The 27,690-nt window shown below is 38.8% G+C and overlaps 1 protein-coding gene across 1 annotated transcript; it reads left to right on the top strand.

Annotated features, from left to right (window-relative positions):
• Nucleotides 1-659: 659 nt before the first annotated feature.
• Nucleotides 660-26,920, top strand: LOC149833243 (uncharacterized). The gene is made up of 4 exons (XM_090012767.1): nucleotides 660-802; nucleotides 920-1,296; nucleotides 2,407-2,449; nucleotides 26,170-26,920. The coding sequence occupies exons 1-4, from the start codon at nucleotides 682-684 to the stop codon at nucleotides 26,586-26,588; spliced, it is 960 nt and encodes a 319-aa protein (XP_089868893.1). The 5' UTR covers nucleotides 660-681; the 3' UTR covers nucleotides 26,589-26,920.
• Nucleotides 26,921-27,690: the final 770 nt, after the last annotated feature.

The following is a 27,690-nucleotide window of genomic DNA, read 5'->3' as shown; positions in this document are numbered from 1 at the left end:
ATGAAGGAGGCTCGATGGGTCAGGGCTCTCTCTCTCAGTTCGTCTTTTTTTTTCTTCTTTTCTTATTTCTTTCTGTCATGACAAACGATTTCCAACTGGCGGGTATAGGTGCGCTGGTGCACCCTAACCGGTCGTCTACAATGTGGGAACCCTTTGTGAGGTAAACCCCCGAGTGGAGTTACGGACACCCACTATCTTATGGAGCCTACCATACCAATTGAAGGCACAGGCACACCCACCCGATGAGAGTCAAACCTGCTTCGACCATGAAAGATTATTATTTTTTGGATTAGCAAGCTCGGGTTAGGCAGACACCGACCAAACTACTATGATATTATAATTATGAATTTCATGATTCGAAAGAAGACCAATGTGGTGGGTTTATCCTTCCAGCACACGTAAAGACAAGGGCTCCCTGACTTGAACAATGAAAGATTGTCATATACAGTGCTTTTTATTAGATGCATGCTAATCATTCGATTGTAACAATCTGGTTTAATTTTGATTTTTTTGAAAGGCACAATCTGGTTTAATTTTGAAGATTTTAATATTTTTGTATCATTGTATGGTTCCTCAAAAAATTGATTTGTTCATCAAAAGAAATATTGTATTTGTGTGGGTGGCGAAACCCCTCACTCGATTCCCCAAACAAACGAGCAAGCAAGACGAACGTGACGGCAAATGGCAAACAACACTAACAGAGAACCCAGTACCGCTCCACAGCCGGACAGGTGGTACGACCTAACCCTTGGTTCTTCCTTCACCGATGCCTCCTCCTCCTCCAAGTTCTGCACGTTGAGATGTAAGCAGCAGTTATACTGATGTAGTCACACAAGAAAAAATGGTGATCCTGCTTATGGGGTGCTGTGGTAATTGATCCCAACCATCTTTCCTTTTCTTGTTTTCTTTTTCCTAAAAGATGAATTCAAGCCGGCATCCATCGACAAGAGCCAACCGGGGAGCCTTCACAAGACGAAGGACAACAAGGTGACGGTGGAGTTCCAGAACAACCAACCGGGGAAGCCCAAGGTGGCCTTCGAAGGCAGCAGCGAGGACTACAAGGACAACGACGCCGTCCTCTTTTTCGACGGCCAATCCTTCCGGCTCGAACGCCTGCATCGCGCGGTCAAGCGCCTTCGCCACCTCCGCCTGCCTGGAGAGTCATCTGCCGCCGCTTCTGCCTCTGCAGGGGAGGCTCTTTTGCGCACTCCGCCTCATGGCAAATCATCCTCGGCGAAACCGCCCCCGGGGCCACTGCCCTTCGTGACTAAAACCGCCCTACACTCGGTGGTCCCTGTAAGCTGAATCCTTGCTGCCTCATTCGTCTTAAATTATTGAATTTGCTTGTCTTGCTGTAATGTACGGTAAGATGGTTGGGCAAGCTTTCAATCGTAGCGCGGAATTGTAGTGAATCTTTGCCATCATTGTGTATTTTGATTTTGTATTTCTGTAAATGAATTTACAAGAGAAAAGAGACATGGAGGGTCAGGCATCTACTGCTCGAGGGGGGAGAGAGAAAAAGGGAAAGTTACTCTCTGCTATCTGTTATGGTGTTCGACACAATGTGGCAGAGTAGCCACTCTCTGTTTGTGACAATGGAATCTTCCTTTCTGTTATTATGAGGAAGAAGATCCCCATAGCTGCCCAGGTAAGCGTGACAATAGGATTCTGGTGCTCTGATATAAATACCAGTCGAATTCTCTGCCCCTCACTTGCTGCTAATTGTATACCTCCTACATATATAAGCCTTTTATTAACTAGCGGAGAATTGCTTGGCACCTAGCGCAACCTCATTCTGTCTGCAACTGCTTTATTCACATGTGATGACATTATTGTCACATGCTTTCCTTGTTGCTCTATCTTCTTCAACATGGTTACCTGAGTCGTTGGAAGGTTATGCTCATTATCATTTGAATTACGGTTTCATGAAGTGTAACTTTAGGTCCAAGGAGAAATCGTCTGCTTCTTAATTCTCAGGTTCCAGTCACAACTCAGTTTTGTCAGACCCACAATCTTGACATTATCTTATTCTGCAGTTTTCTGCACTTCTCATAATTCTTTTGAGCTTTAGTCTGAAGCTATTCTCTAGTTGTTTTGTTTTTCATAGACTCCACAAGCTGCACCCAGTAGAAGGCTAGCCCTTCTCTATATCAAGATTGAGGATCTGTGTCTTCTACATATGTTGTTGATTCATCGATGAATTTTTAAAGTTATGGTATTCCATCTGGAAACCTTCAAGATGTGATGTGAATCTATTCTCTAAATGATATGCTAATGTTTTGATTATCGAAATAATGTTTTAACGATGGTGAGTTAGGTCCAACTTAATATTATGGCGATGACAGTTTGGAGTATTATGGCTATTGCCTTGGTAATCAAATGGTTCATTTTCTATCTTTCATGCAGGTTGAGGTGGAGCGAATTGATATTGGCGAATTTGGCAGCTCAGGTTTTTCATAGCCCATGATGATTAAAAATGCAATTTGCTGCTTCTGTCCTCTTTGCAAATTGCTGAATATTAGATGCATATGGTTTTCCAAGTTTATTCATTCTTTCATCTGATTGATTTCTTGTTTTCATTAGATAATTGTATATCAGCTTTTGGTGACCTTTTTCATATTTACGTCTCACATATCAATGATGATGTTGCTCATGAGATTTAGGTTTTGTTGACTATTGGGTGCAGATCCCAACTCTTGTCAAGGTTGTTTATTGTTAATTTTGTGCGAGATTGTCGCAGTATTAGGACCTTGTGCGAATCTGAACACTCATAGTAGGAAATGTTAGTGAAATTTGACAAAGTATGCTCATGATTCTTCTATTCCAACCACTCTCCTGTTAGAATGCATGATGCATGTTTTAATCTTCCTTTCAAGAAGTTAGATGTTCATGTTACTGTCCTATATTTAGGTTAATATTGCAAGGTTCTGCTACTTGAAAGAGAAACCTTAAGTAACTAAACAACTACTTCTCAATTTAGGCTTTTTTTGCTGTGTATTTTTTACAGTGATTTCTTTCTTCATTCATGCATAGTGGTGAACCTGCAAAACAAGTCATGGCTGCAGATTTTTTTTTAAATTTTATGATATAGTCGCTGCTTAATGGAATGTTAATTTAAAATTATTGAGAGCACGAAAATGTTTCATCTACAAAGAATGCATGTCAAAGTTGATGGCAGCAGATGAGTATTTCTGTGTAGGAATAATTATGATAAAACTTTTTGAAGAGTTCCAATGCATGGTTTATCTATACATTATTTGGTCAAATGCAAGTGTAATGGCCGAAAAAAAGGGGAGTTGTTCATTAGTGTGAATTTGTATCCATCTTGATTCAAATTTCTACGCAGTCTTTGAAGAGTCTGACATTGTGTACAGAACTATTGTGCATTCATCTGAATGAACTAACTGAAGTTGAAATGAAGCTTTTTTGTATTCTTCTGAATGAACCAACTGAAGTTGAAATGAAGCCTTTTTGTTGTGAAGCTCAAGGATTTTACATGGTTGATACCTAGAACAGAAAATGTGTTTGTTTGGAATCTTTCTTCTTGAGAGGAATAAGTTCCTTTCAAATAGAATATTTAAAATCCTTAAGAAAAATGATTGAGCCTTCTAAGCCATAACTTCTCACTCTTTGTCAACACCAAGACTTGGAATAATGGACAACTCGACCGTAACTGCCTCAATGGAGCTTTGCTTATGATATTATAGCCTATGGATCTCTTTCTTTAATATACATCTCATTTTTATAAGATCCTTCTCAGGAACATAGGTTGGGGCAAAAAATATATGTGAGTTGGTTGGATCAGCTAATTTATAAAACAAAAATCAAATCAGAAAAAAATTTCAGTGTAAAATAGTAATGTAAAAAAAATTCAGTGTAAAAAATTTACATGCTAGTTTTGATGGTGTTTTTCCATCTCCAATGACAATAGTACCACTACCATGCAATTTGGAAGTACATTAAGAAGCTACAATATGGAAGTGCATTGAGAAGATTGCATTGATTTTGTTTGCTTGGTTTGTAGCCTTTGAGTAAATATCAGGAAATTCACTGGCAGTGCCCTTTGTTGGTAGCTTGACCTTTAACTTTTTGGTGGCGGTCCTTGTCGCATATTCATTTTATTGAACACTAACAATCACCATTTCATGACTAAAGTCTGGATGCGTCAGGCCATTTCTGGTATTTGAAGTGTTATTTCTGGCCTTAGATCATTAAGGTTTGCATCAGGATATCATCATTTTATGACTTAATGTAGCTCTAGGCTGATGCATAATCAACTTCTTGCAATTTAAGATTCCATATTATTTCAACTCTGCCATTGTAGAAGATAAACTAATTTTTCCAGTCAATTATACAGCTGAACTGTACAAGTGCCAAAAAGAATCTGCAGCAGTGCTTCCTAGTAGTATTGGGATGTGACATGATTTGGTTTGGATCTGGGTCCATACCTGATTCATGTTTGTAGTATTTTGTTTTCATTATTTACCCTTATATGTAAACGATCTCCTTGTATATTAGCAGGGGTATTATTGTCATGTAAATTTTCAGTTTCCAATATCTAATGAAAAGGAATAGGGCACAATCTTTCATTGAGAATTGTACCACCGTACAACTCCAATCTATGTGCCGTCTTTCTCTTTGCTGTTGAATATTTTTGGTACATCACAAAATCTCACATGGTATCAAAGCAGGTGAGATTATTGTTAAGTTGTACATGTATATATATATATATATCACCATACATATATATATTTGTTTCATATTATACATGTATACATATATATTCATGTATATATGTATATATATTTTATTTATAATGATGTAATATGTAATAACATCTAGGGGTATTTTTGTCATTTCACAATATTGTAATAGGTTGTGCCCATTAGGGGTACTTTAGTTTTGTTTTATTTTATTCTTTTTGTCGTTTTTTATTTTTATAGGGACTATTTGGTCAAAGACCAAATAGAGTTGTTGGATTCTTTTTGGACTAGTCAACGTAGAGTTGACTAGCCAATAGAGCTATTGGAACAGTCCAACAACTATATTTATAGCTGTTGGAACAGTCCAACATTTCTATTTGAGACTCTCTCTTGTGTATAAATAGGGGTAAACCCCGCTCTTGTTCTCCAATGCTCTTCTAGAGCATTCTAACTCACTTTGTGAGTATATTATGAATAAAATATTTTTTATTTTATTCTTGCTTTTGTGCTTTAATGCATGGTATTGCCCTTAGTGGCTGTTTGTATTGCCTATGTTGGCACCTTGTATTATCCCATGGTGGACTTGTGCATGTGCACATTGCATTTGTGTTATCGTAAGCCCTTTGTGGTTCTTGCTTTTGTTTTCTCGTATATTTAGTGACATGGTATCAGAACGAGGGATTCTTGACCTTGGTATGTTGTTCGAGTTTGTACTTCGAAAGTAAATTTTGGATTGATATATATATATATATATATATATATATATATATATATATATATATATGGTTTGAACTCGAAGCTCTCGTATTTTGGTACGTATCTCTTGTTTAATCAAAGGTATTTATAATATATATTTCATTTATTTTCTTTTCAAAATTTATTTAAAATATTATGGTTATTTCTTGGATATGAAAAATGTGTTTTTTGAATAAATTGGAATTAGAGTTTTGTGAAATATTTTTAATGAAATATTATTTTAATGGCTCTTGTGTTTGTTTCTTTTGACATTAACCCATAAGTAGTCTACTCTTGAGCTCCTTATGGTAAGTTCTCATTGTTATTATTATTTTTAATATGAAAAATATATAATTCTATGATCTCGTGTAGGTATATATATTAGGTTTTTTGGATACCATTATGATTATTGGTGACTTTATGCACATGTCAAAGCATGTTCTTTGAATTCTATTTAGTGCTTTCATTGAGATGTGCTTATTAAGAATTTATAAATTCTTGTACATTTTATATCTTGAGTCATTCATTAGTCATGCGATGAATGTTTTTTATGCTCTTATGAGATTGCTCTATCGGCATATCATCTTCATATTTATGTATTGTGGACATATGTCTATGCATGTTTTATGTGCCATTTCAAAATTGTTTTTGGTATTTTGGGTTGAAAAATTGGACATTTTGGGTATTGTTTTATGGTATCAAATTAAATTGAAATTAGAGTTTTATCTTAAAAAATTCTTTTTTAAGTAAGCTATTGTTTTATTGGCTCTTGTGTAAGCATGGTAGTCAAAATATATTTTGGGTATGTTAGTATCTTATGTGAAATCATGGTGTTCATATGCATATCTTATGTGTTCTTCCATAATTTTTTATGGCTTTAAATTTATTAGATTATTGCATATACATGAATTTTGATCTTTTTGTGAGTATCCATGATTAGTTGTACTTATGTATACTCTTGGTTTTCCATATGGTTCTTTAAAAATCTCTTTATATGTTTTTGGCTATCTTTAATGTTGTATGCCATTGTTGTCTCATAGTAGACTTGCTTATATTGACCGTGTATATATTTGCATAATTTGATATCTTGTTGTGCATATGATTGCACTATACTCATCCTAAAATTTTCATCTACCTTTATTGGATTTGATTTAAAACTTTGTTTTTTCAAATTGGTTCTTATATATGAATTCACTTATTTAGAAACTGATTTCCGTGAGTATGTATTGCCTCCTTGTGGCATTTGTTTTGTCTATCACAGATTTTTATATGATGCCTCATTTATTTTTGGCCTTGTTGTTCAACCAGAGTTGTTTGTTGGGGTGAGTTATATGCACCTCAATTTTCTGTCAGTTTAGATTATTGGCTTATAGTTTGACTCAATGTTGTTAAAAACACGCCTCAAGGCGCAAAAAGCGCGCCTCGCCTCGAGGCGAGGGCCTTTTCGCCTTGAGGCGCACTTAAAAAGCCAAAACCATAAAAGTGTACGCCTCATGCGCTTTGAGGCGTATGCCTTGAGGCGAGGCGCGCCTCAAAGTGAGGCGAGCATTAAAAAATCGGATGGCCTGGACCCGAGTTCGACCCGGATCCGGGCCCGTATTCTCGAAGGATCGAGAACCTGTGTCTTTAAAAAAGACACAGGCGCTTCGGGGCGAGGGAAAGCCCTCGCCCCTTCTCTCTCCACTCTGTCCCCTCTCGTACCCCGCCACTGCTGTCGCCGGCCACCACCCGTCGTCGGTCATCGCCTATTCCACCTTTTTCTTTCCTTTGCTGAGAAGGCATCGACGACCCGCCGTCCACCACCGTCTTCTTTTCTTTGTTACGAGGGTGCCAGCGACTCACTGCCACCGCCGTCTTCTTTTCTTTGTTACGAGGGCGCCAGCGACTCACTGCCACCGCCGTCCATTCCGGCGACCTTTGCGTTTTCTGGTGACAAGTAAACTTCTTTGCTTCTTCTTCTCTATGATGGGTCGACCAACAGGGGGGCAGAGCCCCCTGTTGTCACCTCTCTTCGTCAGGGGGTTACCCCCTGCCATTGTTTTGGGGTCGACCGACAGGGGGCGGTGCCCCCTGTCGTCGCCTTTCGTGGGCAGCCCCCCCCCCCCCCAATCTGCTTTTCTCTCTTGGTTGCTGCCTCTCTTGGTCGACCGACAGGGGGCGGAGCCCCTGTCGTCACCTTTGGTGGACAGGGGGTTCCCCCCCTCTGCTTTTCTCTCTTGGTCGACCGACAGGGGGGCGAAGCCCCCTGTCTCTTTCTTTTTCGATAGGGGGCTCCGCCCCTTGTCGCTCACCTTTTCGTCAGGCAGGGGTTTACCCCCTGCCTTTCTTTTGACGGGTCGACCGACAGGGGGGCAGAGCCCCCTGTCGCTCACCTTGTCATCAGGCAGGGGGTTACCCACTGCCTTTCTTTTGAGGGGTCGACCGACAAGGGGGCAGAGCCCCCTGTCGCTGCTTTCTTTTGGGGTCAACCGACAGGGGGGCAGAGCCCCTGTCATCGCCTTTGGTGTGCAGGGGGTTCCCCCCCTCTGCTTTTCTCTCTTGGTCGACCGACAGGGGGGCGAAGCCCCCTGTCTTTTTCTTTTTCGGTAGGGGGCTCCGCCTCCTGTCGCTCACCTTGTCGTCAAGCAGGGGTTTACCCCCTGCCTTTCTTTTGAGGGGTCGACCGACAGGGGGGCAAAGCCCCCTGTTGCTCACCTTGTCATCAGGCAGGGGGTTATTGTAACACCCCAAATTTCAAACTTGCGAACCCTTTTCAGAAAAACAGGCAAGAGACTAGAAATATCTCTTTCCTTCAGAGTTTGTTTATGAAATCAGTGGAAGATTTTTCTTTGATAAATCATAAGGCAAGCTGACAACTTTGGGCACGTTAGCTAAAAGAACCAAAACTCACAAGATTCGGATATCCTAAGGGAAATCCGATACAAACCCAAGCGTCCAGGACGCGAGCTAAGAGCAGGAAGAAGAAGTCTTGAAGCCATCTTGCAATCGCGCCATCGCCCATAGTGTACCTAATAAACACCTGTACCCATAGAATGGGTTAGTTTCGCGAAAAACTAGTAGGTGCACAAGAGAGACTACAAGGAACTGAATTAAGTACATTTAATTCAGTAGGCTACGCAGTTTAAAGCAGATATGCAGTTAAACAGGTAAGCAATGCAAGCAGGTGAATAGTGCAAACACGTAAGCAGTACAAGCGAATAAGGCATGCGAGCGAGTAAGTAGTGCAAGCGAGTAAGCAGTGCAAATGCGTAAGTAGTGCAAACAGTAAGCAGTTCAAAGCAAGTAAGCAGTTCAAAGCAAGTAAGCAGTGCAACTGACCAACGCAACATACGATCCATTTGATCGTAAGTTGAGAACTACTACGCAACAAGCTTGTCCTCGTTCCTAGAACGAGGTCTCTGCATCTAATCACCATCAGGACATCGTTTGTCGCTCACTACTTCTAACAAACGCATTGTCCTGAACAACCTTAATCTATCCTCATCTCTCAAAGTCTTACGCGGCTAACCGTCACCGGTTATGACGCACTAAGGCGTCATACCTTCTCAGAGAAGCTCACCCTTCCGTAGAAGGTCCAAAACATGATCACTAACTCAAATCACTAACGATCTGATTCTCACATCTGAGTCATGCATGTAATCATGCTAAAACAGAAAGCCGAAACTATGAATTCATAGTTGGCTATCACAAATAATCTCAGAAGATCGTCACAGCTCACCATAACTTTTTATGGTAAGCGAAAACACAAGATCCACGTCGGATCGTTCGGTCCGAGAGATATACAACCGGACAAGGAATTACCGCCCTAGAGGGTATACCTGATCTTGGACCCTACACTTCCTCACAGGAGTTCACCGTCTTTGCAACTACCCGTTCGTGGACAGTGTACATTTTCACAGAGATCTCCCACTCTAGCCGGGTCACCCGATCTGGGAAATGTATAACCTCACAGCGAAACCTTTGGGAAACCGATCTCCAACATATGCCATATCCAATGAAAATCATTGCGATACACGCATCAACACAAAAGACCGCTCTTGGGGTCGATAGCTACTAATACAAACAACAAGATCAACGCCGAATCACCTGGTCTGGGAAATGTATAACTTCACAAGGAATTCCGCTCTAGATGGTATACCTGATCTTGGACCATACACTTCCTCACAGGAGTTCACCATCCTTGCGGCTACCCGTTCGTGGACAGTGTACATCCTCACAGAGAATCTACCACTCTAGCCGGGTACCTGGTCTTGATCATACACGCCCTCGCAGATAATCCTTTGGAGATCAGGTGCTCGTCAGACACCCTACTCGGTGATACACGCATCTATACAATCGACTGCTCCGAACAGTTGACTGCTCTCGAGGTCAGTAGCCACAATATGGGCACAAGCATGTATATCAACAATATGCATTGTATCACTCCGCGCAGAAGCATATAATCCTACGCATCGTATGATTGCCACGGGGAATATTGCAATCCTCAAATAGGCCCTCAAAGCATGTGTAAACGACACATGAGAACGCGCAGATATGGCAATTCAGTTGATTCTATGGGCGAAGGGTAACTAACTTTACCCGTCAGCCAAACAAAACAACTGAATAAGACAAGCACTCATAACAATGCTCGTAAAACATATAATTACCATAAAATGGCTCAGTCCATGAACAAGTAATTAAATTAATCGTAAGGCATAAACCATTACATCACAAGCCATTCATAAGCAATCATACGACAACAATTATATCACAATATGTAAGCAGCTTATAAGACAAGAGACCACATCAATCCTAGTTGCCACCAGTTCGTAGATTACGAGCTGTATGCAATCACATCAATCATAAGAGATGCAAGCCAACAAGTGCTACGCTACAATAAGCACCAAACAGTTCGACCAAGGGATAAAGCAAGTCACATGCTAATATGTAGCAACTGACATAATGCTACTATTATAAGCATTTAACTAGTATGAGAAACTCCTTATTACTTCGCAAAGAACTGTGTAAGCAGTTTAACCAACTAGAGTAACGCCTTAACAGGCGTACACAGCTCAACGAGTAGCATATTGAACTATCGAGCAAGCAAGCGAATTAGTAGTGCAGGCGAAGCAGTAGTGTAAGCGAATCAGTAGTGCAAGCGAATCAGTAGTGCAAGAGAAGCAGTAGTGCAAGCGAAGCTCACGACTCAACGACCAGTGTGAACAGACCTTAGGTTTCGATAATTACGAACCTGCGGGTACGCGCAGGCAAAAACGTAGACCCAACTGAAACTAGTTCGGGCGTCTGTTATTCTATGTATTTTCAATAATCTGAATAGCTAGTTGAGTTCGCTCCAAAGGGACGACTTTAGCCGAGAGAGGATTCCCCAAAGGAGGCTGTGCCACGGACGCATCCAACTTCTGCAGAAGTGTTGAGCTAACTAATGTAGCCCCTTTCCCCTAACTCCAATGACTGGGGAGGCCGGATCGTTGCCCGTAGGGTGGTTGTTAACAACCTGTCCATTGGAGTTTGTACCGCTCTGTCCTCTCCCTTGATAGACACAAAGAAGCGAATAGGTACGTTAGGGGTTGCTTAACTAACGACCCATTCTATGCTGTGGTATTTAAACCACCCGAGCATCTTGCCTGTGAAGGCGAATGTGAGGCCATTTATGTGAGTACAACATTTTGCATTTAGCGTTGTTCGAGGTCGCACGACCGTCTCATCCGATCATCGCAGTACTAGACGTGTCGTGCACGACTACAAGTACTTTAGGATGAAGGGGGTATAGCTCCTCAATAGAAGCCTCAACAGGAGTGTTTCACAAAGATGTAAAGTTTATCTACTTTACTTTATCTTTTGAAACAACAGTACCTTGTGCCAACATTATGTATGTGATTATCTCGAATCACATCCGCTATCGGGGTATCTACATGTCTTGCATGACTCAATATCGGCTTCGATAAACGGGATACGGGTTTCTCAACAGAACACCTGCTAAGAAGTTCGCTTGAACCCCCAATTCGGGATCACCCGAGATATGCCAAAAAGGCGAGCAGAACCAGCCAGTCACATCCTTCCAAATGCTTCGATTTGGAGCAGTCTTTGATGCTTTTGCGCAGCTCCCTGAAACCTTAAGTCGACTTTGCAGGACTGCACGCACGAAGAGCCAGGATCCTTGCGAGGTATCCCTCTCCTTAGACGAGGATGTATCGCCAGCTCCCAACTGAACTCTTGTCGCAAGAGTGAGTGATAGATGTCTCTTGCATCCTCCACGAGGATGCCTTTAAGGCATACGCAAAGAGCAAGACTCTGCACGTCATCTGCAAAAGCAAGGCAATACCAACACATATGCAAAAGCAAGAGCCTAGGCGCAACGGCAAAGTAAAGACCGTAAGCAGGAGTGCAACGCAGAACCTTTGTGTGATGCACGACGGCAAAGTAAAGGACAAGGATCGCGAAACCGCGTCCTTGAGTTACATACGTACTCATATAAATATATATATGCATATATATTTATTTGATTGTCCTTTTTAGTTAATTGAACTCAATTCAATTGTCCAAGTCTTTTGTGCAATCTTCCCCTACCTTTGAGAGTTACAAGCTTGCTGTCGTCCGCGGATGTACGCGATTGGCGGCTCGGGTCGCGGAGCGCGAGCGGGATCCGTCGTACGAGCTGCAAAAGTAACGATCTTAGCAAGCAATACCAAAATAGGAAGTCAGGGGCACTATCGTCGTCCTGATGTAAGGGAAGCAGAGGCAGGGACATTGTGCACATGCGCACCTGCTATAAGCGCAAGAAGCAGGGGCAGGGCCACGAGCCCCTGCTGACATGCTGTCAGCGAACAACGGGGAGGCAGGGGGTCGCACCCTTGCCCGAAGAAGCCAACGAGGGAGGCTTCGCCCTGCCAGCCAAGAGAGCAAGGAAGCGAGGCCCTTCCCTGCGAGCCACTAAGGGGGAAGCAGGAGGCCGCACGTTGCCTTTCAACAACGAACGGAGGCCCGCCCGATGCCAATGAAAAGCGAGGCAAGGGGGCTTGCCCCGGCCTGCCGAAAAACAGCGAAGGCAGGGGCGATGCCCTGCCTAACGAGAAAAGAGGCACAGGGAGGGCTCAACCCCCTCCCTTGCCGTAACAAAGAGCAGGGAGGGGCTCAACCCCCCTCTCCTGTCAAAACAAAAAGCACGGAGGGGGCTCAGACCCTCCCCTACCGTATCACGAAGCAGGGAGGGGGCTCAGCCCCTCCCCTGCCGAACGAAAGGGCAGGGAGGGGGCTCAACCCCTCCCCTGCCTAAAAGGGAGCAAGGAGGGGGCTCAGCCCCTCCCTTGCCTAAAAGGGAGCAGAGAGGAGGGGCTCGGCCCCTCCCCTGCCTTGACAGAGGGCACAGAGAGGAGGGGGCTGAGCCCCTCCTCTGTCGTAACAGGAGACAGGGAGGAGGGGCTCGGCCCCTCCCCTGCCTTGACAGAGGGCACAAAGAGGAGGGGGGCGAGCCCCTCTTCTGCCCCATCTGCCGTAACAGGAGCAGGGAGGTGGTTCGACCCTCCCCTCCCTGCGTAACGGAGAAACGAGGGATAGAGAGAGAGAGAGACGAACGAAAGAGGGGGAGGCGCGTACCTAGAAGTCGGCGGCGGCGACAGCGTCGGCATCGGAGGCTCTCGGCTGCCGTCGATGCCTGCAGTAGCCGAGACAAGGGTGGTGGCCGGCGGCGAGTCGCCGGCGTCGGTGGCCACAAGAAGGAACGGAGACGAGAGGGATCGAGAGGCGGTGAGGGAGAGAGACAGTGAGGAGGGGGGTTCGTGAACCTCCCTCACCTCCCTTCCCTCGACCTTAAGAGGCACGAGAGAGACGGTCGGGGTGCCCGACCGCCTGTCCCCCCTTTGGATCTGGGTCGGGTCCAAAACTAGATCCGACCCGATCCAATTTTTTTTTTTGCTTATTACAGTTATCCCCTGCCTTTCTTTTGGGGTTGACCGACAAGGGGGCGGTGCCCCCTGTCGTCGCCTTTCGTGGGCAGGGGGTTCCCCCCCTCTGCTTTTCTCTCTTGGTCAACCAACAGGGGGGCGAAGCCCCCTGTCTCTTTCTTTTTCTGTGAAAAAATTCATGCAAATGTTTGAATCGATTTGGATTGTAATACATTCCTGTGGATTGTTGAACTTGTATCTTTAGTTTTAGTTGTTAATCTGTGTTTGCATCACTACTAATAGTTCTCTGCATCGGGTGTCTTATTGTTTTGCTTGCATTTGCCATCATTTTCTTGTTATATTTTCTTGTTAAGTTTATTTTCAATCTCAAAAATTTTGTTTCCTGTATTTAGATTAGAATTTAGTTGTTAATTTATTAATTATCGTTTTTAGATACATTAATACTAGTGAGACTAGTTAAAAAAAACTGCAGTACATTAATACTTATGTTGAAGTTTTAGTGTAATACAATATGCTGATTTTTAGATTTCTTTAAAAATCTAACTAAACATGATAAGTTTTGAATGTGGTATGTGTTTTCAACTAAAAGAACTAAAGAGATCACAATCATGGGTTTGGTTTACAAAACCTGCAACAGACCAAACCTGGTTAAGATGGACAAATTACTTAAAGAACCTTTCAACTCACATTATATTTTGATAGATTTGCAACTTCCTGACTACTATGCCTTCAGTTAGCATGTTGTATATTAGTCTGTTACATTACAGAAAAGTTATGTATGCCGTCATTGTTTTGTTTCTATTACTTTGGCACACATGAGCAACGTAGCTCCTGTTAATGTTAACATGCATTTTTTAATTATGACATGATGTTGTTAGTGCTAATATGCATTTTGTTGTTAATGTTAGTTTTTTATTGAATGAATGCTCATATTTATGCAATTAGATACTTATATAGATCAAGTTGTTGCATTAATGTTACTTTTACATGTTAATCTCATATTTTTTTCATATTTATTTGAGATTTTTTATTTCGTGTTGGTTGGCGCTTCATCAATAAAGCATTTCTTATTTATTTATAATTTTAGATAATTTTTATAGTTTTTTTTAAGTTAATTTTTTTTGAGGCTTACGCTTTGCGTCTCGAGGCTTACGCCTCGCCTCAGATTTTGGTGGAGCGCCTCGCTACGCCTCAATGCTTTTCACAACACTGGTTTGACTCTAACTGACGGTTGCTTGATCTTTGGTTCTGTGGGTGTGTTGTATTACTCATTTGTTTATTTGGCCATTATTATTATGGATGCTTATAATTATGTTTATATATGATGGCTATCTATTTTGAAACCATGGTGTTTTGAAAGATTGCTAAAATTGATAATCTTATTCTTCTTGATGACATTAGTTTGTTTTCATTACAAGCTCTCTTACCTCGTATGTTGCTCCTATTGTGCATCTCATCTTAGTATAATTATATGTTGACAAAAGTTGTTTGTTCACACTTTCGTGTATGTTTTTAGCTCATTGTTGGTATTGTGATTATACTCTTTATCTAGTCGTTGATACACTTGATTTTTTAATGTCATTATATATAAACAAGAGATGTTTATTTACACATTCATGTGTGATTTTAGTCTATCGTTGGCATTGCGATTATGATCTTGTTATAGTCGATGATACACTTGTTTTGAGTGTCATTATATGTAGACAAGAGATGTTTATACACACCTTCGTGTGTGTCTTTGACCCTTTAGTAGCATTATGTCTATGCTCTTGTTCTAGTCGCTGGTACACTTGATTTTTGAGGTTTGGAGGTCTAGTGAGGTGATTTCTTGTGGTGGTTGAACTATTGTTGAGATTTGCAAAATATCATTATTGATATTTATGGGATTTTTAAATCTCTTCATATCTTTCGCAAATTAGTGTTGGTTTGCATATATCATTCCCTTTGTTATGTAGGATTTTTTAAAAATCTTTCTATGAAATTTTTAAACTTTTACTTGTTTTTTCTTGTTTGAAAAAAATGCTTATCAATAAAATTTCATGCATTTCATTGATAACATATATATATGTTTTAAGATTGTTATTTGGTCCTCCAAAACTCATTTTAGGATGTGTGTGTGAATTTTAATGGGTTGTGATTTATGGGATTGCTCTCATTCATTATTATTTGCATTAAATATATTGCATATATATGTTTATAATTGATTAACTTGTCCATATTGTTGTATGCATAAATTTAATTAACTCCTCTTTTCTTGAGGGTCCTTTTTTGAAGTGTTATACTTTATATACTTGTTTTTAGTATAAATTGATGATTTGTTCCATTTGAAGTGTTTTTCTAAAAATCTGTGATATTATTAATACATAATTATTTATCTCTTCTTGATAATTTAATTGTTCTTTAAGTGATTAAATTCTCTTGTGATCAATATTTATGTTTTCTTGAAAAATATGTTGATTATGGGCTTAACTTTGTCTAAAATTGTTTTTATAAATTTTATATCTAAGATATGCTCCTCTTATCTTGCTTGAATTGTTACTAATGTTTCTAAAATTCTTAAAATTATTTCTTTGTTCTACTTGAGTGTAATTTTTGTTCAAAATATGCATATTAGTTTTTTTTTTAAACTATATAACTATTTGGTTAGGATATCTTTTTTTTGTGTAGTTAGAATTTGTGTTTTGTTCTCTTTGCATGTTTTTAAAGATGTGATGGATTGAGAAAAGAGTATCTTTGATACATCATATCATGAAAATGAAGATAGCTGATGAAGGCGTTTGGGGATGATCGCTAATGAAGACATTCAAAGACTTTGCAAAATTCTCTGATGCATCATAAAGATGGAAACACTCAATGAAAACGCTTGAAGACTTTGATCCTATCCATTGATTCTTTTTTGTATTTTCAAACTTTCGATATATCACACCGTAAGTTTGAGGGAGAGTGTTAAGTTGTATATATATATATTTGTTTTATATTGTATATATATACATATATATTCATATATATATATATATTTTATTTATAATGATGTAATAGGTAATACCCTCTTAAGGGTATTTTTGTCATTTTACAATATTGTAATAGGTTGTGCCTGTTAAGGATACTTTAGTTCTTTTCCTTTATTTTGTTTTTTTTATTATTTTCTGTTTTTATAGAGACTATTTAATGCAAGACCAAATAGAGTCGTTGGGTTCTTTTTAGACTAGTCAACATACAGTTGACTAGTCAATACAGCAGTTGAAACAGTTAAACAACTCTATTTGAGAGTACCTCTTGTGTATAAATAGGGGTGAACCCCCCTCTTGTTCTCCAATGCTCTTCTAAAGCATTCTAACTTACTTTGTGAGTATTCTTGCTTTTGTGCTTTAATGTATGGTATTGCCCTTAGTGGCTGTTTGTATTGCCTATGTTGGCACCTTGGATTATTTCATGGTGTTGTGTTTGTGTTATCGTAAGCCTGCCTTTTGTGGTTCTTGCTTTTTTTTCACATATTTCATGACCATTATGGGACCGATATTCATCGATCTAAATGACCATTGAGATCTACATATATTGGCTTCTTCCTTAAGGTATTTTTGTCTTTTCTTCCAATCCTTCTTTCTTCCTATTTTTTTCATGTCTTCAATCTTCCTTAATCATTCTCATCATTCTCTTTTGCTTGCTGTTATTGAGATTCTCAATTGCTGCATGTTGCTTTAATCTTGTCTTCTAAAATCGTCCCTTCATATCTTCTTAAAATCGTCTCTTCTTAAAATCATCCCCTCTTTCTTCAGTCTTTTGTTTCAGGTTTCTTTCTAAATATTTTTCTTACACTCTAATCTTGTTTTCCTGTTGATATTCATCACCATCTTTGCCTTACTCTGCCACACGGATTGACTGGTCATATTGTTCATGGGTACATATTATCCATTGGGCATCCAATCTGATTCTGAATTGTTCTTGGGTATCTGATCAAAGATTGTATTGCTATTGCTTATCTGCAAAAAGAAAATTCTGATCAGTTTTTGAGTCATTTATTTGTTGATATTTTATTCTTGAGATACTGAAAGATTTTCCATTACGTGGTGGTGCTCGTGATCATTACCTGTTACCTGGTAGTGCCTATGACCGTTACCAAATTACCTAGTAGCGCCCATGGCTGTTACCTGGGAGTGCCCACGATTTTTGTTCTGAATTTGTGGACTTTAATTCGTGTGTATTTCTTCCTTTCTTTGGGTCTTCTTCTCCAAAATGGATTCAAGTTCCTCTCAATCAGATAATTCAGCCAACTTTCTGAACCAATTCATTTATGAAAAGCTCAATAATACCAACTTCCTTACCTGAAAGGGGTAGATCATTCATTTATTAGAAGTTAGGATCTCGTTGGTCATCTGGATGGATATATTCCCATCTCATCAGAATATATTTTGCAGGAATAGAAAGATGACAAAGGGGTTGTATCGTAAAAAAAAACATATGAAATCGTGAGTTCGTTAGTTGGATGAAGCACGACCAGGTGTTAGTTGCCTACATTACCTCTACTTTTTCTCAAGAGATTGATTGGAGTTCCTAATAAACCTACTCTCAGATTTCAGAGGCAAAGGTGATGTTTTTTAAAAAAGAATTAAGCTTCTCTGGAAAGATTCATCCATGTTGATCTTGGATTATTTTAATAAAATCAAGAGCATCACAGATTAACTGGCATTGGTGGGATGTGAAGTTCAAGATAAGGACTAAGTTCAACAAACTTTATCTGGATTGGGTCCCGAATTTCATGTGCTTTTTACAACGTTCAATATCTTTCTCAGCTTCCCACCTTTAATGAATTAAAGTCCAAACCAGAGTTACCAGTCGAGGAAGCGGGAGCGGGAAGCGATACGGGAAGCGGGAAGCGAGGCACTTTGAAAAATTTAGGAAGCAGGAAGTGTGGGACCACTTAGAAGAAAATTATGAACCGTCTCGGAAGCGAACTGGAAGCGAGGGGAAAGCGAAAAAAATGTGAAAGCGAGGGGGAAGCGTGGGAGAAGCGTGCTTCCCATAAAAGGGAAACATGCTTCCCATAAAAGGGAAGCGTGCTTCCCAAAAAAGGGGGATGCTTCCCCACGCATTTCGAAAGTGCGACGTTTCGCGCTTCCGGTAACTCTGGTCCAAACTGCTACACTAAGAAATGTCAATGAAAGTAATGTCCAGAGACACATAACAAGGGAATCCAGTTTCTCATGAGGTTTTGGTGACCAATACTTCTTTAGGTCGTGGATGAGGAGGTTATCGAGGAGGCCATGGTCTTGGTCATGGGGGTTACCAAGGAGAACAGGGCTTGCTGCCCACTCCAAACATGCCTGCTCTTGCTAACAATAATTCCAATAGAATATCTACGTGCTTCATATGCAAGAAGCCTGGGCATATAAAAGCAAAGTATTGGTTCAAGGACAATCTTAGATATAATCCACAAACACAAGATAAAGGGCAAAACAACAATCATTGTCAGAATATTGGACAAAGCAATGGATCTCAAAATGGGTCGAGCAAAGAGTTATTGTTGGCAACTTTGGCGGGGTTGGGTTTTAAGCAAAATGATCAAGGTGTTTGGTATATTGACTGCCAACTATGTTATAAGTGATACAAGTAAAATTTTAAAATTATTTCATTTCTCTGGCAGAAGTAATATAGTAATCCAAGATGGTAATCGTTACTCTATTACTCACACTAAAAATGTCTTGTTTCTTATATCTAATTTCAAATTTATTTTATTGTCTAATGTCCTTTGTTCTCCCAATATTAAGAAGAATATTTGTATGTATCTAAGCTTATGGATGATACAAATTCTTACATCGAATTTACTCCATCTTCTGTGTACGTCAAGGACATCCGAACAAGGAAGCCGTTTACGGAAGGAGAGCGATGTGAAAATATGTATGTCTTTAAGGAAGACCCTTTAGCTACCCGTGCTCAGCTGTATTAGAGTTCAAAGTTTGAGTTTATTTCTTCTATATGTGTCTTTAGTCAATCCAAGTCCAATAAGCCGGATACATGGCACAATTGTTTGGGTCATTGTAGTAGTGTTTTTATTGAAGGGTTGATCTCTAGTGGTCTTTTAAATAAGTCCAGTTTGAGTTGAGAGTCTGATGGTCACATTTGTTCAAGCTGTCAAGTGTATAAGTCGTGTACTTTTAATTCTTATAATAAAAGGGCTTCAAAATTTTTTGAGATTATTCATTATGATGTGTGGGGACCTGCTCCTATTTTATCATTTTCAAGCAATTGATACTATGCTATCTTTATTGATGATTATTTTTGTTTCACATGGATTTTCTTTATGAAGCAAAAGTCTGAAGTGTTTGATTTGTTTCATAAATTTCATATCTTTGTTCAAAATCAATTTTCTTCTAGTACTCTCCATTTTTAGTGTGATGGTAGGGATGAATATTCATGAAAAGAATTTATTAATTACCTCTAAAGTAATGGGATTAAGCGTATAATTTCTTGCCCGCGGACGCCTCAACAAAATGGCATGGCTGTGAGGAAGCATCGTCATATTGTTGAAAGTGGTTTGTCCATGATTCATGCTAGCAATATCCCCATTAAACTTTGGATAGAGGCCTTTTATACGGTTGTTCATGTTATCAATAGGCCATGAGAATTCTTGAGAATGAATCACCCTATTTTTCATTATTTATGGAACATCTAGATTATGCCAAGTTGGAGCTTTTGGTGTGTTTTGTTAAGTTTAACATATATACATATATGTATTCACATGTATATATACATATAAATTCGCATATATATAGTTTACATTCTTTTATAGTGTTATAATAGGAAATACTCATCAAGGGTATTTTGGTTATTTCACAGTCCTGTAATAGGCTGTGCCCATTATGGGCACAACTTTCTTTTATATTTTTTTCCTTTTTACTTTTTATAATTTAGTATTTAAATTATTGTTGAGGACATTTATGAAAAAGCCCATATCTCCCCAACAACTCTATTTCTAGCCGTTGGGGAGATCCCAACAGCTCTATGAGCCTTGTTATGTGTATAAAAGAGGGTGTTCCCCCTCTTGTAAGTTTATGCTTTCTCAAGCATAAACGCTCAAATAAAGCTCTTATTTTTTACTTGTGTTCTTGGCCGCTAAGAGGCCCTTGTGCTTGTATTTTCCTATTGACCCATAAGTCGTCCTTGTGTTTATGCTCTTTTGTTCTTGTAAGCCCATAAGAGGCACATTATTGTGTTGTTTTTTTCTCTTTCATTACAGTGTTTGCTATGTACATGCTGACAACTCTTTAAGGAACAAGTTCGGGTTTGTAGGTTTGTTGGATATGCTGAAAATTATAAAGGCTTTAGATGCTATGATCCCAAGACAGGAAAAGTGAAAGTTTCTAGGAACGTCATATTTGATGAAAGTAATTTTGTGGATGGTTCTAGTGATTCTTTGTTCCAGGGCAGCTATGGTGCTGAAACTTGTCAACCATGGCTGAGTACATCTCTTTGCATCCATTGGTCATGAAAACACGCACCTAGGAGTTTCTCTTTAACAAAAAATAGCTAATCAAGATCTGCAACATGACGAAAATCACGGGCAGAATGAGATGGTTCATGTAGGAGACGTTTCTAGAAGATTTAAAGAAGTGTGTGTCTATTCTAGAAGAAGTAGGGAGGTGCATAATATGGGTGAACAACTGCAAAATGAAGAGAATAATGAGCCACAATTACAACAATTTTTTAGATCTAATAGAATAGGCATCACAAGATGATCCAGAGCACAAAGAAGAAAAAGAGAAGACGTTGAGGCTGGGGCTGCTGCTCCTATTCCACAATTCCCAATGAGGGAACGTGGGTCTATTGATTTCAATATATAGAAAACGGTACATGTTTGAGTAGGATACAAAGTCTACAAGATAAAGTTTACAATTATACCCTATACAATAAGGAAAAAAATAGCAAAGAGTTTCAGCACAATAAGGAGTCTCAACACAACTGGGAATCTCAACACAGCAGGACAACAAGATGTCATGTCAGGTTGGGTCTCATGCCAGATATATTGGATCGTTATTTGGATCTGGGTCTAAACCTAGACCCAAATAATGTTCTCTTAGTAAGATGTACCAGAATACGACACCCCATTTAAAGATGGGTTCACCATGGAAACTTTAGTGTTGATTTTTAGATGTTCCTCACTCATTGAAAAGTAAGAAGAGCCCAAAAATTTTTAGCAGACAATTAAATCAAATAGATGAATCGAGGCCATCAATTAATAGATCGAACCCTTACATGAATGTCAGACCTGAGAGATAGTCAAGAAGCCACCTGATAAAAACATTGTAGGATCAAAATGAGTTTATAAGATAAAATATAAACCAAGTGGGTTAAGGTACGAAGACAAGCTAGTCGTTAAAGGGTTCGTACACGAGCATAGACAAGACCAGAGTTGCCAGCCGGGAAAGCGGAAAGCGATGCGGAAGCAGAAGTGGAAAGCGATGCGGAAGCGGGAAGCGAAGCACTTTTAGGAAGCGGAAAGCGCGGGACAACTTAGAAGCGAACCAAGAATCGTCTCGGAAGCGAGGGGGAAGCGAAAAAAGAGAAAGTGAGCTTTCCCTAAATAGGATGGAAAGCGTGCTTTCCAATTTTTTTGGTGCTTCCCTGCATGTTTCGGAAGCGCCATGTTTTGCGCTTCCGAAACATGCTTTGGGGAAGCACACTTCCCCATATTGCATGGCACTTCTGGTAACTCTGGACAAGACTATGAAGAAACATTTAGTCTGGTTGTTAAGATGGGTATAATACAAATTATTTTATCCTTAACAAGTGATCATGGTTGGAAATTGAGCCGGTTGAATGTCAAGAATGCATTTTTGCATAGGGAGTTAAAAGAGGAGGTATACATAGAGTAGCCACCAGGATACAATGAGAATAATAAAAAAAAACACATGTGCAGGTTAAAGAGAGTCATATACGAATTGAAACATGGATCTTGGTTTGAAAGTTTCTCCCTAGAAATTAACAAGTATGGTTTTTATCATTCTCCTCTAGACTACTTGCAGTTTATTTATAAGAGTAAGAATTTTATTTCACTGCTGCTTATTTATGTGGATTATATAAATCATCATAGGTGGTTCTGATCAACGTATTGATAATGTGAAAAAACTCTTGAATAAAAGATTCAAGATGGACCTTGGTAAGTTAAGATATTTTCTTGGGGTTGAGGTAGATAGGAGAGATGGAGATCTCATATTAGCTCAATATAAATACATTGTTAGTCTCCTTGCCAAGTCAAGAATGAAAGATTACAGACTAGTGTTGACCTCTAGTCATATAAATCAGAAACTGAGTATGAATGATCAAGAACTTTTTGAGGATCCTACCAAATATCGAAGTTTGGTTGGTATGTTACAATATCTCACCTTTACCCAACCGGACAATGTTTTTGCTATTAATCAGGTATTGCAATTTATGCATGAGACAAGAACTGTGCACATGGAAGTAGTAAAGAGAATTTTGAGATATTTGAAAGGTACAATAGGAGATGGTTTGTGTTATAGAAAGATGACTAAAGAGAAAAAAGTTTTAACCAGAGTTACCAGAAGCTTCATAGATAGGTGGGAAGTGCGCTTCCCCGAACCTCGCTTCAAAAGCGCAAAACTCTTCGCTTTCGAAACTTGATAGGAATCTCGATTCTCCCATGTTTCTCACAAATTTCATCCCTGCTTCCCTACATGATTCCTATACACATTTCTCACGCTTCTTTTTATGTTTCCATGTGCTTTTCATGTACTTTCTTTAAATTAGCAATCATCATTTTTGGATTTTGAGAAGAATTTAATTCTTTCACTACGAAATCACAAAATTTAAGAATAATCATTTTTATTTTAGTTTTTATTTCTTTCTCTATTGATTTGTATTTTGATTCCCATTTGATCCCATATCACTTTCTCTTTTATTCCTATTTTGCTTTTAAATTGATTCATCGATTTCCGCTTCTTATAGATTTTAAAATATCTCACTTCTCGCTTTCGCTTCTCGTTTCATTTTCCACTTCCACTTCCGCTTCCTAGTCTGGTAACCTTGGTTTTAACCATCATGGCTTATTCTGATATAGATTGGGCAAGGGACAAAGATGAGCGATGATCAATATCTAGCTATTATGTCTTTATTGAGAGAATTTTGGTCTCATGGAGTAGCAAGAAACAAAAGGCACTAGCTAGGTCTAGCAGTGTGGCTGAGCATTGGTCCATGGCTGCTGTGACAACCAAAATTACATAGATAAGATATCTTCTAAATGATGTAGTGAGGTGATTCCCGATCTATCTTCTTGTGCAATAATCAAAGTGCAATAAAGATATCCTTGAATCAAATTCATTACTGGAAGATGAAGCATATTGAAATAGATCAGTATTTTATTAGGAGAAAAATTGAAGATCAGGAGTTGGAAGCCAAATTTGTTAGAATGGAACATCAGTTGGCTTATCTCTTGAGTCTTCACAAATGGATTGATGAAGCAAAGATTCTGGTTTTTGAAGGACAAGTTGTCCATGGTAAAGAGGCGTGCACAACTCGAGGGAAGCTATTTGGATGTGATGTGATTTAGATTGCATCTGGGTCCATACCTGATTCATGTTTGTAGTATTTTTTTTCATTATTTACCCCTATATGTAAAAGATCTCCTTGTATATTAGCAGGGATATTATTGTCATGTAAATTTTCAGTTTCCAATATATAATGAAAAGGAATAGGGCACGATCTCTCATTGGGAATCATGACACCATACAGCTCCAATCGCTGTGCCATCTTCATCTTTGTTGCTGAATATTTCTGGTACATTACAAAATCTCACATGCAGGAGATGGAATAACATACAATAACCAACCAAAGATTCTCATAAGACCAGAAAATCTGCATGTTTCTTGGAGATCACGTTTTTTGCCTTCTTTTTCATCCAATTGTTAACAATCAAATGACTTATCAGATTCATCAGGTGCCCCATTAAATCCTGAATATAGAGGAAGAGATTAGTTTATTTCTTCCAAGTTCCAAGCTATAATTTGGACAAGACTTTTTTGGTCACAAGTAGATTTTATAAAGATGAATGCATTGAATAACACATGATTGAAAAGAAATTAAGGGTGTCAAAGTAAAGAACCAAGGTAGTTGAAGGAATGGAAAGCAAGTGAAACAGGAGAAAGTAATGAAATCGACCAAAAGGGCAGATTAATCCACCCCGCAGTAAGTTCATACAGATACCTGCTAATGTTACATTGGCATCAGGCTGGTGCAAAAGTCAGTCTCTTTTTTATTTGATAACCTTTTTTGTTGTGAAAAACACACTGCCAGGCCCCATCATGCTAATAATAAAATGAGTAGAAAGCTATGCCACAGGGATCATCCATTTATTCCGTGTTGTTGAGCCCTTGTGCACCTTTTAATGTAAAATCACGCTATAATAATGTGGTCCCATTCCTTTACTCCTTTTGTTGTGTCTATGTGATAGAAGGAAAGATAAGGATAGTGATAGATAAACATTAAAAGAAATGAAAGATTGAGAAGTGGATATCAGGTTCCGAAAAGAGCAATAGATTCTGAAGAGGGATTTAGTGTAGGCTGAAGAAAAAGAGCAATCGAACAACATGGCTCTGATAGTATCTCTATACTTGAAGGTCAGACCTATGTTTCAGAAGAACAAGAAGGAACAAAGGAGAAAAAGAAACTTGTTAGCAGCAAGGCAATACCAATGTGGAAACATAACATCATATTGTTAATATTAAACTTCATCAATGATTTTCCAAAAGCATATTGAAGTATATAGTATGTTAATATAAGATTGCTGAAGTTACAGAAATACCTAGTAAACAACGTAGGCAAAAATGCAAAATTAGAAGCAGAAACATGGTTACCTTCACTTGTGGACAATTGGAGATGTCTTTGCCAACTTCAGCCATACCAATTGTTTTGTTTTTTTTTAATAATCCAAGAATAGATATGTTTTGAACCTATGTGACAAACATTGCTGGTCTTTTTTAAATCTTACTATATTGTCACAGGAAATGCGCAACTGCTGAATATTGCAATACTATCACTATCTGATTACAATTTTTATAGTTTTACTTTTATACTTTTATACTTTTATTTTTTTGTATATTTTAAATATCATATATTTGGAGATTTTCCAAATACTTCCCCAAACCCAAGAATGATATTTATGATACTTGTGCACACATTTTCTATTTTATTGCATTAACACCAAGAATTTTAAGTCTTTTATTGTCAGCAACAGTACCATTTGTTATTAGATTGTAGATTCCAATACAATGTCACAAATCCCATTCCCTTGTTTTTTAACAAGGGAAAAACTAGAGAGATTTCCAAATTTTGTTTTTCAGCAAATATGGAAAAAAGGTCGTTATATAAAGCTAAAAAATAAAAAAATATGTCAGAAATAATGTAAATGTGAAATTTAGAAATAAAATGAAAAACACCTTAAATTCATGAAACTTTTAGAAAATATGGTATTTTTAATTTAATGTGCTTTTGGCTGGAATTTCTTATTTTATGAAATTTAATTTCTTGTGATAAAATTGCAAGAATGTTTATGGTAGCTATCCAGATTTTTGAAAATTATTCCTGATGGATTATTTGATATGACATGGCTTCAGAACTTTCTGTCAATTGTTTACTTGCTGAAGATTTGGTAAAAGATGACCTAGAAAGGAAAAAGTAGAGGTCTCCCTCTCAGCTCTTTTAATGGCATGCAGTTTCTTGTTTATAATTTTCTTAATGCATCTAGCTGGTGATTGTTGTGCTGTTTGCAAATGTTCTTGCTAATATATATCTCTGTCCATGATTTTTAAATTATTCAGGTGCCAGAACTACTGATAAGAATTCTACTGATTATTCGAACATCACACCAATGCTACCAGCTTCATCTCCAATTGGGAAGACTGATGAGTCTGAGAGTATTGATGTAGTTATGGATGACGATGAAGCAAATGCTGATCATGAAGAAAATCTAAATATTAATGTGAATATGATAAGGAATAATGAGAATGACACTGATGATGAGATTGCTGATGTGGATGTTACTGATGATGATGTGGACAAGGGTCCAAATGCCGCAGAAGCTCTACGTGCTCAAGTCAACGCACAAGCGAGTGATGGACAGTCATCCAGCTCAAGTGGTAGCAGTGGCAGTGGAAGCAGCGGAAGTGGAAGTGGGAGTGGGAGTGGAAGCAGCAGTGACAGTGAAACTAGTGATGATGATTCAGTGAACTCTGTGTAAACTGTAAGTTGACACACAATCAAAGCTTTTGCACTGTGCGAATTGCTATCAGGATGGATTTGTATGGTTCAACAGGGGAATGGTTAGAAGTAGGTTGCAACATGAAAGTATATTTTCAGCCAACAATGGTTGATGTCTTCCATCTTCGGCATCAACACTGAATTCATGGCGTGCAATTTCGTGCACAGTAGAGAACCTAGAAGCGAGTTAACATCTGTAACATAATTTGGTTCTATCCTTGCCTCTACTGTGTTTCCTATTTGAATTTTACAAATCCTATGTCTGAATAGTGGCTGTATACTTCAAGGATTTTATTTCGTGTCATTTGCTTCCGCAAGTGTTATAGATGAACTTTCTAGTGTTGGCAAGTGCACTACAGGTGATCTATCAGTCAGCAAGACATTCAAATTCAAATTTGGATCCGAATCCAACTGACATAATCACAAATCCACTTGCGTGCTTGCCCATCATAAGTAGGAATGCATACAGACAGACGTGGGTTGGGTCAAGTTGACTTGATCCTAGATCCAAATTTTTTAGTGGGTCCTGTTCTAGATTTGGATCCATCTTCAGAGTAATTTCAAGTCCGTTTGCAAATCGGTGCTACTAGATCCATTGGAGATGAATATACTGTTTTTCATGTACGGAAATGTACAACGAATAGTGATAAAACTTGTCCATATTTGTTTTGATTCCTTGACAAATTTTTGGGTGACTATCCAGATACAATAGATCCAGTTCAGACATATGCCAGATCTTCGCTCGGTTTCCATCCCCAATTGTAGACATAGATCAATTTTCTGAAAAAATGATCGTACTGTCTTTGTAAAATGGCATGATTTTCAAAATACTTTGTAATTTGTCGAAATCTTTTTCATGTCCAAAATTTTTTATACTCATTTTTTTTAGGATAATTTTATCCTTGGCACAAGTGAACTTATTGGTGTTTGTTGATAGATATGCATGTTGTCCGAATGTCCCAACATTTCAATAACAAGGAGATTCACGTGAACATTTCGTGTACTGGTAAAATTTGCATAAAATATTTGCCTAACTTAATCCCAACACAGGATATTGGTATTCTAGACCTAATTACCTGCCA

This window comes from Nuphar pumila, chromosome 7, assembly GCF_984573655.1.
Source record: "Nuphar pumila chromosome 7, dmNupPumi1.hap1.1, whole genome shotgun sequence".
NCBI lineage: Eukaryota > Viridiplantae > Streptophyta > Magnoliopsida > Nymphaeales > Nymphaeaceae > Nuphar > Nuphar pumila.
Note: the sequence above shows the minus strand (reverse complement) of the source record. Positions and strands in the feature narration are given on the sequence as shown.

Excerpts from the sequence above, each read along its gene's own strand:
- LOC149833243 (XM_090012767.1), top strand. The coding sequence starts at position 682 with ATGGCAAACAACACTAACAGAGAACCCAGTACCGCTCCACAGCCGGAC. Across the intron at positions 803-919 it reads CAAGTTCTGCACGTTGAGAT|ATGAATTCAAGCCGGCATCC; the intron begins GTAAGCAGCAGT and ends TTTTCCTAAAAG. Across the intron at positions 2,450-26,169 it reads TGGCGAATTTGGCAGCTCAG|GTGCCAGAACTACTGATAAG; the intron begins GTTTTTCATAGC and ends TAAATTATTCAG.